We start from the raw sequence: 15,627 nt of genomic DNA, 5'->3' as shown, positions 1-15,627 counted from the left end.
ATAATATATAGAAAAATAAAATCTATTTAATTATGTTAGTCATTTATTGTACACATTTCTATTATGCATATAGATGATTCATATTATTAAAATCCTTTAAATAAACATTGAATTTTATATATATGTGAATACAAATAAATATTGCTAGATGTATATATGAATATTTATATGCAAAATTTACAAGACTTTATACAGTTCAGTCATACATTTACATGATATAAGAAATAGTTTCGTAAAAAATTACAAATAATCTAAGCTTCAGGAACGCTTGTATATATTCTTACTCCATGCATATCCTTAATCTCTTCTTTAAGGGCCTGTGGAAATAATTACAATAAAAAAAAGTCAATGGTGCAACAATATCTTTTCAATAATGTTTCTTACATCATTAATTAATCGATGCTGCTTAATAGTGTTCAATCCTTTGAATTCTGGTGCAATAACATTTATTTCAAACATTGCACCACATCCTCCTGCAATAATAAAATATATACATTCCTTCAAGCTTTAAAAAAATTTTAAAGATAAAAAGAATATCTTTAAAATTTTTAGAAGCAAGATATTTTTAAATCAAAAATATTAAATTAAAAATAAATAATATAGAATCTTAAATGAATGAAATTAACGTTTCTTTCATATTTCTATATTAGACAAATCATTCTTAAGTCTTTATTCCTTAATAATGATCAAGATAACTTTTTTCAAAAAGCATCAGTGTTCTATTACATATTCTATTACATTGTCGCAATAAAAATATACCATAATTTACTTTTTTTTCACAATCATTTTACCTGAGACATCATTAACTTCTATAAGTTTAGCTTGAGGAAATTTGTTTCTTAGAATTGATATCATTTTTTGTTCAGCATTTCTACCAGCCAATGCCCTGTTGGGTCCATTCCATACCCTCGATAGAAGCTGCAAAACTTTCATTTTATTCATCTTACGCATTCTTCAAAAGTTTTTTATTTCTCTCTTTTAAAGAGAAAGGAAATATGAAAATATGAATATTAGGAATTTCTTCAAACGTGAATAATAAGTATTTAACGAGCTGATTTTGGCATGTTAAGAGGGAATGGTAGCTATCATAAAGTTTCTTCAATTATAGAACAATTTGCTCGATAGTAAACGTACACTTATATGAGAAGTGTGTTTGTACCTACCGAAATATTACGAAAATTTGACATAAACACACGACCGAACATAGTTATTACGATAGATCGGGTTCGTTTAAACCTCGTTTGTTTTTCTGTTTATGATCCAATGAATGACAGCTTTTCGTTGAAAACAGTCAAATGAAATGGTAGTCAACTGAGAGTACATAAGCATTAATATTTCACTCGATCAGCTGATTCCTAAATATAAAGTTAAGATGGCGCCATCTACTTAATTCTAGAACACTGTAAAAAAAAGAAAAGCGCATTAAACAATATAAAAATACATACATATATTTTTTACTTTTACTCATACATGGAATACGTGAATCGAATATTAAATTGACATCAATTGAAAATTATTATCACAAATTCATTACATTTGGTGTTATTTCATTTAACAAAAATTTTATTAATGATATTATTCAGTAAATTTGTACATAAAAAGCTTCAAATAGTGAAAACTGAATTATGCAACAATAGATCAAAAATATAAAATATAGCCAAAATTGATGAATGATTTTTCGATCGATAAATATTGATTTCATAAAAAGCGAGGTTAATCTATTTATTACCGACTAACCCACCTTTCATAACAAAAATTACAAGCTATTTTTACCGAACGTTATATCACAACCGACATCATCATTTTCATCTACACATCCAAATAAACAATCTTTCATTGGCATTGATACTTGAAGAAACATTGTATCGCCTAATCTCTAAATGAAACTAGCAGATATATTAGAAGAAAATGTCATTCCTTTCAAATTAGCGATAGTTGCGATACATATGTTAAGTAAATAATCATACATGTAACAAGAGCCAATACATATTCGTGATGATGCAATCAACGAATGGGTGTGTATATGAAATCTTTTCTACGATTTCGTCATTTTTTTCAGCCAATTAGAAGAAAATTTGCGAAAGTGGATGCACAACAGGTTACGTTGTTTCGCGGATTAGATCTAATGAATGATTTGCTGGTTGCCGATAAATGCTTACGTAAACACATATATCGCAAGTGGAAATCGAGTACACGCGCGTATGCGCACGCACCATAAACTTGGCAAAGGATGACGTAGATTAACACGGACTCGAGTGTAACCTTGATCCGTACATTGCAGCCTCTCCCTCCCTTTGCCCTGCGACCCCTGATCCTTCTATTTCATCGAAGCTGAAGCGCTCCAGGAGCAACATACAACTTACGTACATACATACATGCAATAAACCATAGACTTGAGAAGTATAGACCGCAAATGCCGTGTTGAGAAAATGGCCCTTGTGGAAAAAGAAATAGAGATAAATAACAAGGTCTCTCTTTCTTTTTCTATGTATTAAAAACGAATATCTATTAAAAAGAGAAAAAGAGACCACGTAATATATCTCTATCTCTTTTTTAACGAGAACCACACTCTTCATAAAGCATGTCAGTCTATATTTCATATGTCTATGCAACGAATCAATGATGTGTGTGTACGTGTTTCTTCCACCGAAATTCATGCTTAGCCCAAATCCGAACGATACGTTGCGAAAAATTTACGAAGTGAAATCATTTCACCTTATAGGCTTATATGTATATACACTTACACACGGTTTCCCGGGGGGTGCAGGGGACACCGTGCAACAAGGAAGTGGTAAAGATATTATCGATTCGCTAGAGCTCACGAGTTAACGGTTTGTTTACACGAGCGTGGGGGAAAGTGCGCATGCGCGTCAGAACCAAAACAATAATAAGAGAGTAGAAGATTTGTGGCTAACGGACGAGCGGTCGCTCGCTTTAGCTCTAGGGAACGTTGCCGTGCCCTTTTTAATCTCTATACTTACGAATTACTCAAAATTGTAAACTTTCGACCTTTTATTATTCGAAAACAGTTATTTGTTGGAGGTATTGCAATCGTCAGTGGATTTCTGGATTCCGAACCGTACACGCTGTGTGAGAGCCGGAGCCAGACTTGCGTCAAAACGTGTATTATTGTGCAACGTGTGCTCGAATCGAAATGTAACACGATCGAGAAAGAGACGATGTTGACGTTGAAATAACTCCAATCGAGTTAAGAAAGAGATAGACAAAGAAGAATATTTTCGTGTATATACGTTCAAACGAATTTAAAACCACCGTGTGTGCGTGTGTGTGGCCGACTACACCAATATATGTGTCCGATGAAGATGTGTTCATTCAATTCTTCGAACTAAAGCACGAGCAAAACTTGATGATTCGTTCAACATTCGAGAAAAGGAAAGGCTTGGAGAGGAGGGGGTAGGATAAATGGTGCGTATTTACACAGTGAATCACGCGTTCCATGCGATTACGAGACGCGACTGCTAGTTTAGGCCATCTATGTTTACACGAACGTTTCTAAATATGTTCGTAAACATCAAGTGCACCTTTAACTGGGAAAGCTAGGCAGGCTTAATCAATTCAGTTACCTATATCATTCAAAGGTTTATTCTACTCTGACAAAGAAATTACAATATATTTAAGAAACAATTAAAATAAAAAAAAAAAACGGAAACAATAAGCTAGGAAAATATTTTTCTTGTGTATTGATGTGTGCAATGTGAAGAACCTTCTGCCTGCTTACGAAAGGAAAGGAAAAAAAGAGAGAAGGAGAAAGGGAAAGAAAGAGAGAGGACAATAACACGTTGGCCGAGAGCGCGGCTTTATTGTAGCCGCTGCTCGCCAGTATCGCAGACGTGGAGGTGTAAACACGGCATTCGTGCCATTGTCCTTTTGTTCTCGTAGCCGGTGAACGGGGGAAAGTAACCTACGCCATGCCGAGCGCCGAGGAAACAACCTACTTGATCGAGGTAGTGCCCAACACGACGCAGGACTTCCTCTCTCGCGACGTCGATCTTCTTGTCTCTCAAATCAAAGAGAACCTTCGACTATCCAGTTTGAAAGCTAAATCTAGCATCAGTCAGAAAAACCGACCATCACCATATCAAATACCTTCGAGGTCTTGGGCAGATCCCAGTAGCTGTGAGATGTGCGGCATGAAAAATACCGGTGGCCACGATCATCGTCATCACTTAGCTCATCATCATCACCATCACAAAAGGCCGACAACGAGAGACGACGACCCGTATGAGCTTTTACAAGAATTGCTCAGAGAAGGTGGTTTGATAAAAGAGGCTGTGAAGAGACTTCAAGCGAATCTCGTCGATCTGGATAATTCCGAGGAGGAGGAAGATGACGAACAATCGTCGACGGTTTATCGAAGAAAACCGTACTTCTACGATTCGGAGGACGAACAGTTACCACCGGTGTACAAACCACTTGAGCTGTGAAAATGAATTATAGTGCGGCCGGTATACGAGACCGGTATATGGAGATTTAAACAGATTTTTGTGGTGTCTAGACTACACAAAAGTGAAAAAAAGTTCGGTGTCCTTTATTAAAACAGTCATTCTTGTTCCTTGGTGTATCTTTCCACGGTTATACATTTGGTATACCTCGTGTGTATATATATATATGTACTCTGTGTGTATATATTGTGTATGTGCATACATGAGAAAAAAAGGGTTATCAGGCGAGAACATATTCGCCCGTTAAGCGAAATATGTGTGTGGCTCGTATCGAAAGAAAGTACAACGAGGTAAACATAATTAGCCAAGAACTTACGGCCTTACATGGCCGTGTTTGTAAATATGGTATGTTGTTATCCGAAGTAGTTTCACACGCACGAATCGTGTAAATTCGGCTAAGCTCGCCTGTATCGACGACTCACGAGGCTTACGTGGAAGACATGGCTGCCTCGATTCGGGCCCTCGGATTCGATTTACATGACAACAAGGTTCACCGATCTTTTTTCAAAACTGCGATTCTTGTCCCTCTTTGAATAAATGAAAAAAGATAAAAGGAAGAGTTCCTGAGTGCTACTTTCGCGTCCAGGGTACTAGAAAGATGATGTTTTGGAAGTAGTGATTGACAATTGAAATTTACCGAAATCGTTTGCAACCTATTTGTTATCTTTTTTATACAAAAACATTTATAATTTTTTGTTTGCTTTGATAGTTTATTACCTTTTTTGTAATTATAGAAAGTAATCTGGTAGTTAATTTGAATTAGGTATTTAAAAATGGAAAGAAGTAGCAACTTAATGTGCGATCTGATGTGAATCGGTTAGCATAATAATTCAGCATTCAATAATTTAATGCTTATTTAAGTTCATGTGTTACCTCCGTTATATATGTATATGTATCTTATGATTATGGATTTTTTTAATCGCGTGAAATACGAGAAAGAGCACGCGTATAGGATATATTAGTTAAAGAATTTTGCTCGATTTGATCGGGTTGTTATGGTCCAGTTACTACTAGAGGAGTTAACTATGTAAATCATCTGAGAAATCAATCAACGAATTATAGAAACGCCTTTTTACGCGCGGAAGCATCGCAACTCGAAGGATAGTGATCTCATTTATTTTTTTCTTTTTTATTTTTTTCTGCACAACGAACGAGAGGTATTTGTTTAAGGTAGAATCAACAATCTAGCGTTCGTTACTTGAGTTATATATATTATGTATATGTATACTTTCAAATTTAAGTTCTGTAATTGTGCGCACACGAATTATCGCCATTTTGTTCGTTTGAAAGTATTTAGCCGACTTGGTTGAAGAGAGATAGTAAACCGACTTTGTTGCAAAAGTATATACGCGAGTACGTGGGTTTCTTACACGCTTGATACATGGTAGGTTTACATTCGCTCTGCATATATTAAGTACATATATAGTTATTTATCACTATCGATCGTTAGCGACGTAACAAACGCTGTACGCGCGTGTAAATTTGTTGTATGCATATTGGATGCACATGCGTATTCGGTTTAACGGTAGAGCATAATTCAGTTTACGATTTCGGAATTGATATGAAGAAAAATCCGGTAAAAGGTGGATTTTGTAATATATCGCCCTATAAGAGCCGGACAAAATGAAAGCACGGTATCGCATATCGTGTCATGTCTACATATTGTACAAATGTTAACTAGTTCACAACTACAAATATTACGTTAGACACAGTTCCGATGAACGCACGTGATCATATGTATGAGCGAATGAATGGGGAATTAGCGCGTTTCTTCCTGATGTGTATTTTGTGCGTGTATGTGCAACGATTTGAGTTCGCATAGGTATGAGTGTGTAGATAATGAGAGATTTGTCTTTAAATTCACCGTTAAAGTGTAAATCAAGGAAGTTATATACCTCGTTGTGATCGCCGGATTTGTCATCCGGCGAACCTTAATTATAAATAAACAAGTAAAAGATTTCATCCTAGTCTTATTTTATATTTTCTTTTACCCAGTGAGTTGTATTTTAGGAAATTATTGTTTTGAGTATTTTTTATTAGCTACTATATAGATTTATGCCATGTATTAATATTACAAATATTGTAATGTAGATTTTAACTCGTGCTGTTGCCATAAAAAAGTATCGGAGAAATTTTGTTACGAAAATTATCCAGTCACCTTGGTACATACATATATGGAAAACATATTTCATGCGTGAAGGTATTACAGGGATATCATAATATCCTCGGTGATTAAACGAGATAATCTTTCAATAAAAAAATAACAGAATCTTTGAGATATTTGAACTTTTTATTTAATTATTTTCTATTCTTAAAGATTCCTAAGTACATATTTTTTCAAATTTGTATAATGTAATATAAAAAGTGATATAGAAATAACTTTAATATACATCAGTAATAAATTTTAATTTTCTATTTTTCCTTAAAAACACTCAAAACTTAATTTATAAATGGTAGCATAGTGGTCAGATAATAATACCGATAAAGTGTTTCAGTTACATTTAAACAAGATTATGGGAATCAACTTATATTTACCGGTGCTTGATATTTACTCTACATACAGATAATGTTACGTAATGGAAATATTGTCGATAGCGAGGAGCAAAAGTAAAAAATTACAAAAGGGAATGATTCTTTACATCTATGTTATTATATTCATTGATAGCATCGTAAAATACGGTTAATAAAGAACATTGAATTGTTTTATCGATATAATAGAATTAAAGGGAAGAACTGTACGATAAATAACTTTTGACGTTTTAAATATTGTACGTGGCTGGATTGAAACATTTGCGTCACCTCTTAGAAATAGATGATAACGGAAATTGGTATACGTAAATAACATATACGCGATTATAAATAGTTATAGTTAAAATTATTCCTTTTGACATATATGAGTAATAATATGTACATACATATACATATGCGTGCTTGTACGTTATCAGTGACGTTTTACGACATCCGTCTTTAATTAGAACTTCGAAATCAAGTAGCAGTTCATGAACAAATTAGATATCAAATCGTAATATTTCATCGATTCTCTTAAATCAGTTATAGATAAAAATTACACAACTAATAAACAAAATTTTAAGCAATGAAGATATATATTTTAAAGTAGCCAGTCAGTTGCAAATATGTATACATAGAATCATGTAATCGTACAATAAAATTATTTATTAAAAATCAAAGTTAATTAGATATATTATTATAAAAGAAAAAATATGTAGATAGGAAATTATATGAAGCATGTTAGAAAAATGGGAAAAATTATTATAGGAAATCTGCAATTTATTGCTATTATAAGTTAGTACAATAATATTTTTCATTTTTCATAGATAAAAGATATATTTTTGTACATTAATTTAACTTATGTAAAACAGTGAGTTTTATACTCATATAAAAATCACCAAGGTTTATTAACAATGATTCGTCTTAATTATTGATTAAAAATATAGGACGCTAAATAATCAAATTTTAAGGTTAAAGACATGTTAAGTCATTTGTTTGATCTAAAATAATATAATATAGAATGATAAATAATTTACATTGATTAAAACATAGTAAATTTGACTGCCCTTTTTATTTGATGTAGATTCATGTTGTTTTATAAAGAATAAATTTAATACATGTATATATAACATACAGGTATGTAATGAGTAATGACTGGCAATGATAACAAAAGGCCAATCATTCCATGTCGTTACGCGGGAAGTTGCAAACATTATTGGTCGGTTGAAATTCATCACGTGATCCTTTAGACTGTTGCAGATAAAAGATAATAAAGTGGGTCGTGAATCGTACATTTGCGTGAAAAGTGATTTTACAAGTATCAATGGAATTTTCGTAATTTGAACATTGAATGAGTCATTGCTTACGTTACAAAGTATATATTCAACTAGTGTCATAAGAAAACTATACTGTTCTGTCAACAAATCGACAAATGAGAAAGTAATATGGCGGATACTGCGCATTTGTATGTATAGACGCAATTTATTGATTATTATTATATCCTCGATATTAATTAGGAATCGATATACTGTTATTGAATATAAATATATAATTGTTATAATGATAGCAACAAATTATTTGTTCTTTGTATTCCAAATACTTTGTTGTTTACTTTTTTTCCCTTGTGCATCATTTCTTGTCCAACTCGTTTCCTTATCGTACCTTATAATACCTTTACATAATGCTATCAATTATATTGCTTATTGCTTTATTAATTATACCATAACGACTATCTTTTATTCCAGCAAATACGATAATGTTTGTAATGTTAAATTCTAATTTTTACAACAATATTTTGCCAAACTTTAAGGTTATATTAAAGGCAATTTCCTTCTGCGCATGCGCGAAGAAGGATGCTAGGTATACCCATATATACAGAATGTTCAAATTCTATATCTAATGAAAACATTAATACTAATATCACATTTAATACATAATTGAAGTTATATAATTATAAATTGTTATTTAACATAACAATTATACTTATATTAATTTTTTAAATATTTGGACATATTCCCCATAAAGTGTTATATATACTATAGAGAATACTGAATACAGTCTATAACAAATATGTTTTAATCTCTAAAAATACAAAAATAAAAAGATAAAAGTGTTAATCAGTGATTACTTACTTATCTTATATTAAATACAATTTCTATTTAATAAAATGTTACTTATCATTGATCTTATTTTACTAATTTTTGATTATGTAAAGTAGATAATTATCGATAATTATGTACCGATTACCGATATTAATATCATTTTAAAACAGATTTTTGTATTAAGTCTTATAAAACTAGAATTTTATTGCTTTGGAGTATTTTTCAAAATTTTAAATGTTTAATAAAAATTGAAAAATGTATACTTTTAAATGTAGCAATTATAACTGGGCGAAGAAATTTGTATACCGGTAAAAAAATTTTGAAGTGACGTAATTATTTTGATTGTAAAAAAATTGTACGTATATTGAATAAATTTAACAGTAAATTATCCTCATTGAATTTTTTAGTTATTTCTTTATCCTAAGAGCATATTTTCACTAATAAGAATAACGCTTATCTTGTTCATATGTAGTACTTTATAACTATATAATCTTATTGTTAGTATTATTTTTTTATGATAAAGATATATCGAACACTCGACCTATTTATTTCTGTGCTATTATTAAATTGTTAATAGAAAATTATACCTACAAGAACTTTCAACGTTGTTACTAATTTTCTTCTTTAATTATTGTTCAGATATTTTACAAGGAACAATATAGCATTATGCTATATTGTATATATGCTATATAATATATATAGCAATATATATTATATTGTAATATACAAGATGTTTTTATTGGATGGAAAGGTTTATATAAATTAGAACTGAAATTATTTGCTATTAAATTGGAAATTAGATTGTTTGTTAATGTAATAATAAATAAAGCTTTTATTTTTTCGTATTTTTTATTACTTGATAAGTATAGAAATATCATTCTAGGAATGGATTAGAATCATGCTTTCAAAGGGGAAATCTTACTTTAAAAGTACCTATGTCCCTTTTTGAAAACAATCGGAAAAGATTAGTCGAACGCATTAACTCAAATACAAAAGTACCAACTACAGGCACTTTTATTATTCTCGAAGGAGGAGTTGAGATTCCGTTTAATGATACTGATATATGCTGGCCATTCAGACAGGTAAATAAATCGTTAATTATATAGTACAGTAATATAACATATCTTTTTTATGTAATTTTTTTGTTAGGAGTCATTTTTTCAATGGTGTTTCGCTGTTGAAGAGCCAGGATGTTATGGTGCCCTTGATTTAGCAACAGGAACGTCCATTTTATTTATGCCACGATTACCGCCTGAATATGCAATTTGGGAAGGAAAATTACATAGTTTGGACGATTTTAAAAAACGATATGCAGTAGACGAAACTTATTATACCGACGAGATAGCTAAAGTTTTGAAATCAAAACAAGCAAATCTTCTTCTCACTTTAGTAATTTAGTATTTAAAATAAATATTTTAAAGGACTACATACACTTAGTTAGGGGCTATTTTATTTAAAAATAAATTTATTATCGCTCGGAAGTGAAATGTAACTAAGTTCTTGCGAAAAGTTACTTGAAATTTAAATAGCAATTTTTCGCCATAAAACAGTCAAGAAGAATATGAAAATTAAATTATTATTTCCGATACTGTTCTTGAAAATATATAGAGAAAAAATCACGAATAGTATAATTTTGAATAAAATTATTATTGATTCTACCTACGCGTATGTTTTCTTTTTAGTGAATAGCTTACTTAATCTAGGTTTGCAAACATATTTATTTCTTTTATTATACTTCTAGAATGGTCAAAATAGTGATAGTGGCTTGCAAGCAAAAGAGGCAACTTTTGATGGCATTAGTCAGTGAGTACTAGTTTTCAATATTTTCTACATTATAAATAATTTATTTATTTACATTTTATCGTGTTATAGGTTCAAAGTTGACAATAAAATTTTATATCCTGAAATATGTGAATGGTAAGTGCTACAAAATTAATATTATGCGGTCTGGTAAAAATACGTTAATTCGACCGAAAGAGTTAATTAAATGGCTCCAAAGAAGAAATTTTTATTTTATTGTAGAATATAGAAGGTAGAACATATAAAACGTAAAAATTAATTACTATATATCAAATTGAAATTGGCGAAATTTCACACGATATATGGAAATTTAAAAAATTGCTATCGAAATTGAGCAATTGTCGATTTATTATATCGATATATATCGTTATAATTATTTTCTGTAAGTTTGTCACAAGTCTTTCACATGAAGCCTTTTAATAATGGCTCTATAAAATCGTTAAATTGAAAGTATCATTGAAAACAGGTTCAAGATATAAATACTGGTCATTATATCTATTTTAATTCAGAACAATTTTATTGCATTCTGCAAGAGATATTTCATACTGCTTCATCTTTTCATTTCATAATTGGAGAAGGTACATTAAATAAGACATGAAGGAATTATTGTTAAACTTAATCTTATTAGATGTTTGTATGCTTTATGCAGATGATACTAGCTGGTCATGTATGGACAAAATTTTTAATGCGTATGAGCATGCAATCCTCTGCTTGGATCACTAAATTTATTATACGAAGCTATGAGTCCAATTCTGGAAAATATGCTGAACAACAAAGTCTAACACAGACTAGCATTCTTGTAGAAGAGGGATTAGAAATACAGGAAGTGCCTTTAATTGTTAGAAAGATCAAAAATATTGAAACCATATGTAACAATAAAGATCAAAATAGCATTTCTATTATTGATAATTGTTACAAGGTTCCTGATATATCTAAGAAGAATGAGCCATTTACATTTAAAGCTAAAAGTAATGCAAGTTCCAAAAGTAACACTAATGTGAAAAACAAAGCATTAAACCAAAGAATAGACATAGAAACAGATGAGGGAACTGCAATATTATTTTATTCAGATCTTGACTGTTTCAAAGATTTGAATGTAGAAGAGGCATTGCAAGGATTACAACTGTTCAATGCAACTAATGGTGCCTATCCTACGTTAGACAACAAGATCTCACAAGAAATCAATTGTAGAGTAGCTTTAGAAGGATTAAGAAAAGTTATAGACTTAGAAAATAATTGGTTTAAACAGAAGTCTAATAAAATGCAAAGAAATAGGCAGTTTGATGTTGATAATACTACTAGAGATATGATAATGAAACAATTGATTAAATTAATTATTAATAGTAATGATGCTGAAATAATAGTTCAGGGGCTGATAACCCTAAAAAAGGATAAAGTTAGTCCATCTAGAAATATATATAGAGATTTCATGTGTGATGAAGCTTTAAGTCGAGCAACAGATGGAGAGTTTTCACCTGCACAATTAGTAAATTTAATAAAGATTTTATCATCTTATAAAGATTCTAAGTACCGTAAATCAATAGATACCTTATGGGTTGGTATTTTGCTTCAAGAGCAAGAGATTAATACATATACATTAGTAGCATTATTTAAAGTATTAAAGTATTTTAATCAAAGTAAAAATATGGTCAAACTTATTTTAGAGAGAAAACTTTCTGACTGTTGGTTAAAATTAACAGGCACGCAAATTGCAGAAATACTAGATTCTTTTCATGATGATGTTTCTGCAATGAAATGTTTAATGAGTGCCAGTAAGTGGGCAAGTATAAGCATGAATGCATGTAGTGAAAAAGATTTAATAAATTTTATACATAGTTTACATGTAAAAGATTACATTGATGATAGAATAGAAAGTACTTTGCAAGGCTATTTGAAATCTAAAGCATCACAAATTGATGATTCAAAATTAATAGCTACAATTATGAATTATTGTAAGGATTTGCAAATCAGAAATGAAAGAATCCTATCAGAATGTGGGGAATATTTTATGAAACATGCTATGAATATATCAACTTCTTCATTGTCTTCTATTCTTACACCATTTGGATTATTATACGTACATCCTCCCAATAGTACTGAATTTTGGAAAACTTTTGATGATGTGTTATCAGTAAAATTTCATGATTTGAAATTAGATGATGCTTTAGATATTCTTCTTTCTTGTACTTATTTGGAAAAATATCCTGTTAAATTTTTTGATAAGATATTTATTTCACAATTACTGCATAAAATTCATTTGAGAAATCATTCTGTATTCTCTAATCGCATAAAAAATAAGTTGAAATTACTAGATGCTACCATGTTTTTAGAGTCTAAGGAATATCCATCTTTACATTTTCCCCTAAGAAGAGTAGAGAAACCTTTAGTTTTAGATGTTCGAATTAGAAGAGCAGTGAACATGATATATCAACCATTAGCATCTTTGGTAGGGGGAGAACAAAAATTGAGTAAAAATGTGATATTGAATAGACTACCACCTATTAATTTCTATATTCTTGATATTCTTATACATCCGCATATGGTATCCACGTCGGTATTTCATTTGAATTTAGATCAGGAGAAAAATGTGAATACTGCAGTTTTTATTTATTTACCAGAGTATTATTGTAGAAATACGCGACATTTAATAGGACCACAAATAATGAAAAAGAGACAGATTAAGAAATTAGGTTTTAAAGTTATGATGTTAGATTATGCAACAATACAAGAACTCTGGAATCAATCTAATAAATTGTTATCTTATTTGTTGAAAAGTTTACATTCTGCAGAAAATTCTGTATAACATATACGTAACAGAAATATAAAATATAAATTTCTCTATTTTTGATAGAAATTGTAAAAGTAGTCTAATGAAATATATTGTATAATGTGTAGAATAAAATTTTTCATAGATGAAAAATGAATAATTTCTTATATAATTATTGACAATTATATTATTATAAAATAAGATGTAAGTTTCATGTGAAGACATATGTATTTCTTTTCTTTATAGTCGTGTCATAAAATCTCCACAAGAAATTAAGGTACTGGAATATGTGATTAAAGTTAGCTCAGATGCTCACAAATCTATTATGCAAATGGTGAAACCAGGATTTGCAGAATTTCAAGCAGAAGCAGCTTTTATGCATTATGTATACTCCATAGGAGGTTGTAGGCATGTGTCTTATACTTGTATTTGTGGATCTGGACATAATGCATCTATATTACATTATGGACATGCTGGTGCTCCCAATAATAAAGTTATAAATAATGGTGATATGTGGTAAGTTTTGATCTCTGACATTTTAATTGAAATTTATTTTATTTACAAAAAATATTATTTTTTGTCTATAAGCCTTTTTGACATGGGTGGAAACTACTGTGGATATGCAGCTGATATTACATGTAGTTTTCCAGTTAATGGAAAATTTACAGAAGACCAAAAAATGATCTATAATGCAGTGTTGGCTGCTCGTGATGCAGTGATGGATGCTGCAAAGCCTAATGTTCTTTGGACAGATATGCATCTTTTAGCAAATAAAACTATGTTAATTTCATTAAAAACCGGTGGTTTGTTAGTAGGCGATGTTGATGAAATGATGAAAGCAGGATTGCACGAAGTTTTTCAGCCTCATGGGCTTGGACACCTTATGGGATTAGATGTTCATGATGTTGGTGGATATCTTCCAGGACATCCTGAACGTTCATCAGCTCCAGGCTTAAGAAAATTGAGAACCAGTCGTGTTTTACTAGCTGGTATGGTTTTGACAATTGAGCCAGGTTGCTATTTTATTGATTGCGTAAGTAAAAAAACTATGATAGATTATAAGAATGTGAAGAAAGTACTGAATATTACAGTTTTTCGAATCTATAGAGATTCAATATTATTAACAAAATTTTACATATCAATCAATATAAAAAAAGATAGTTGATATATAGTTATTAGATGCAGCACTGAAAAATCCAAATCAATCAAAATTCATCGTTGCTGAAGAATTGAAAAGATTCCGTGGTTGGGGTGGAGTTAGAATCGAAGATGATGTTCTTATAACGGAAACAGGCGTAAGAAATTTAACGGATGTGCCACGCACGTAAGTTTCTTGCATATTTTGATATTTACATTACCTGATATTTAAATTATTCGTCTTACAATTATATTCATTATTTACTAATATTTATGCGCACTTTATTTGTTAATATCTGCACGATTTTTGACGTCACTTGCAATTAAAATGTAAGTATAACTTACAATAACACACCGTTTAATTATAGCGTGGAAGAAATAGAAGAATGGATGGCCGCTAGAAAAGAATGAAGTTGATTACATATGAGAAAACAATGAATACATCGTATAAAATATGCGATTGTATAACGAAGAATTTCGTGCGAAGAAACACTATTTACATATTCTGTTCCTTATGATATAAGAACCATTGTGATACGTCATATAACGTCATAAAATATTTTTACACGCGTTTCTTATAGCGCATATAATGCAATATTTAGTATCACACAGGTTTAAGTCATGCCTTTATAAATTGTATATAAAGAGAAACAAATAAAACAATATTCTTTATTATACAGTGCAGTTCATCAATACTTTTATTTTTCCAGACGAAATTTTACTGCATCTTTTCTTTTATTAAACAAAATATATATTGCAAAATATTTACTTAATATAGATTAGAAAATAATCTTTAAACATTAATAGAATATATGGAATTAAAAAAATATTAAATGCATTGAAAATGGAA

The 15,627-nt window shown here is 30.5% G+C and overlaps 4 protein-coding genes across 9 annotated transcripts; 3 read left to right on the top strand and 1 right to left on the bottom strand.

The window, feature by feature from the left end:
- Positions 1 to 21: 21 nt before the first annotated feature.
- Positions 22 to 3,348, bottom strand: LOC100740696 (bolA-like protein 3). Of its 6 annotated transcripts, none has more exons than XM_003486269.3 (5): positions 2,982 to 3,348; positions 1,164 to 1,392; positions 792 to 918; positions 385 to 473; positions 22 to 317 (listed from the first exon to the last, which is right to left on the bottom strand). In XM_003486269.3, the coding sequence occupies exons 2-5, from the start codon at positions 1,203 to 1,205 to the stop codon at positions 252 to 254; spliced, it is 324 nt and encodes a 107-aa protein (XP_003486317.1). In that variant the 5' UTR covers positions 1,206 to 1,392; positions 2,982 to 3,348; the 3' UTR covers positions 22 to 251. The 6 variants fall into 6 exon arrangements, with proteins under 6 accessions (XP_003486317.1, XP_033174437.1, XP_012250449.1 ...); XM_033318546.1 differs by having other exon boundaries at positions 1,164 to 1,400; positions 2,982 to 3,070; XM_012395026.3 differs by lacking the exon at positions 2,982 to 3,348 and adding an exon at positions 2,745 to 2,879.
- Positions 3,349 to 3,383: 35 nt separating this feature from the next.
- On the top strand, positions 3,384 to 6,425 carry LOC100740973 (GSK-3-binding protein). Its single transcript, XM_012395025.3, has one exon. The coding sequence runs from the start codon at positions 3,930 to 3,932 to the stop codon at positions 4,443 to 4,445; it is 516 nt and encodes a 171-aa protein (XP_012250448.1). The 5' UTR covers positions 3,384 to 3,929; the 3' UTR covers positions 4,446 to 6,425.
- Positions 6,426 to 8,058: 1,633 nt separating this feature from the next.
- On the top strand, positions 8,059 to 15,458 carry LOC100740575 (xaa-Pro dipeptidase). The gene is made up of 9 exons (XM_003486268.4): positions 8,059 to 8,436; positions 9,957 to 10,155; positions 10,223 to 10,462; positions 10,815 to 10,876; positions 10,946 to 10,990; positions 13,887 to 14,156; positions 14,229 to 14,673; positions 14,813 to 14,964; positions 15,146 to 15,458. Exons 1-9 carry the CDS (start codon positions 8,417 to 8,419, stop codon positions 15,186 to 15,188), a joined length of 1,476 nt encoding a protein of 491 aa, XP_003486316.1. The 5' UTR covers positions 8,059 to 8,416; the 3' UTR covers positions 15,189 to 15,458.
- LOC105682187 (FAST kinase domain-containing protein 3, mitochondrial-like) lies at positions 10,997 to 13,775 on the top strand. Its single transcript, XM_012395050.3, has one exon. The coding sequence runs from the start codon at positions 11,502 to 11,504 to the stop codon at positions 13,674 to 13,676; it is 2,175 nt and encodes a 724-aa protein (XP_012250473.1). The 5' UTR covers positions 10,997 to 11,501; the 3' UTR covers positions 13,677 to 13,775.
- Positions 15,459 to 15,627: the final 169 nt, after the last annotated feature.

Source organism: Bombus impatiens, unplaced genomic scaffold (genome assembly GCF_000188095.3).
Source record: "Bombus impatiens unplaced genomic scaffold, BIMP_2.2 scf_0102, whole genome shotgun sequence".
Taxonomy (NCBI): Eukaryota; Metazoa; Arthropoda; class Insecta; order Hymenoptera; family Apidae; genus Bombus; species Bombus impatiens.
This window is presented reverse-complemented; position numbering and strand designations above follow the sequence as displayed.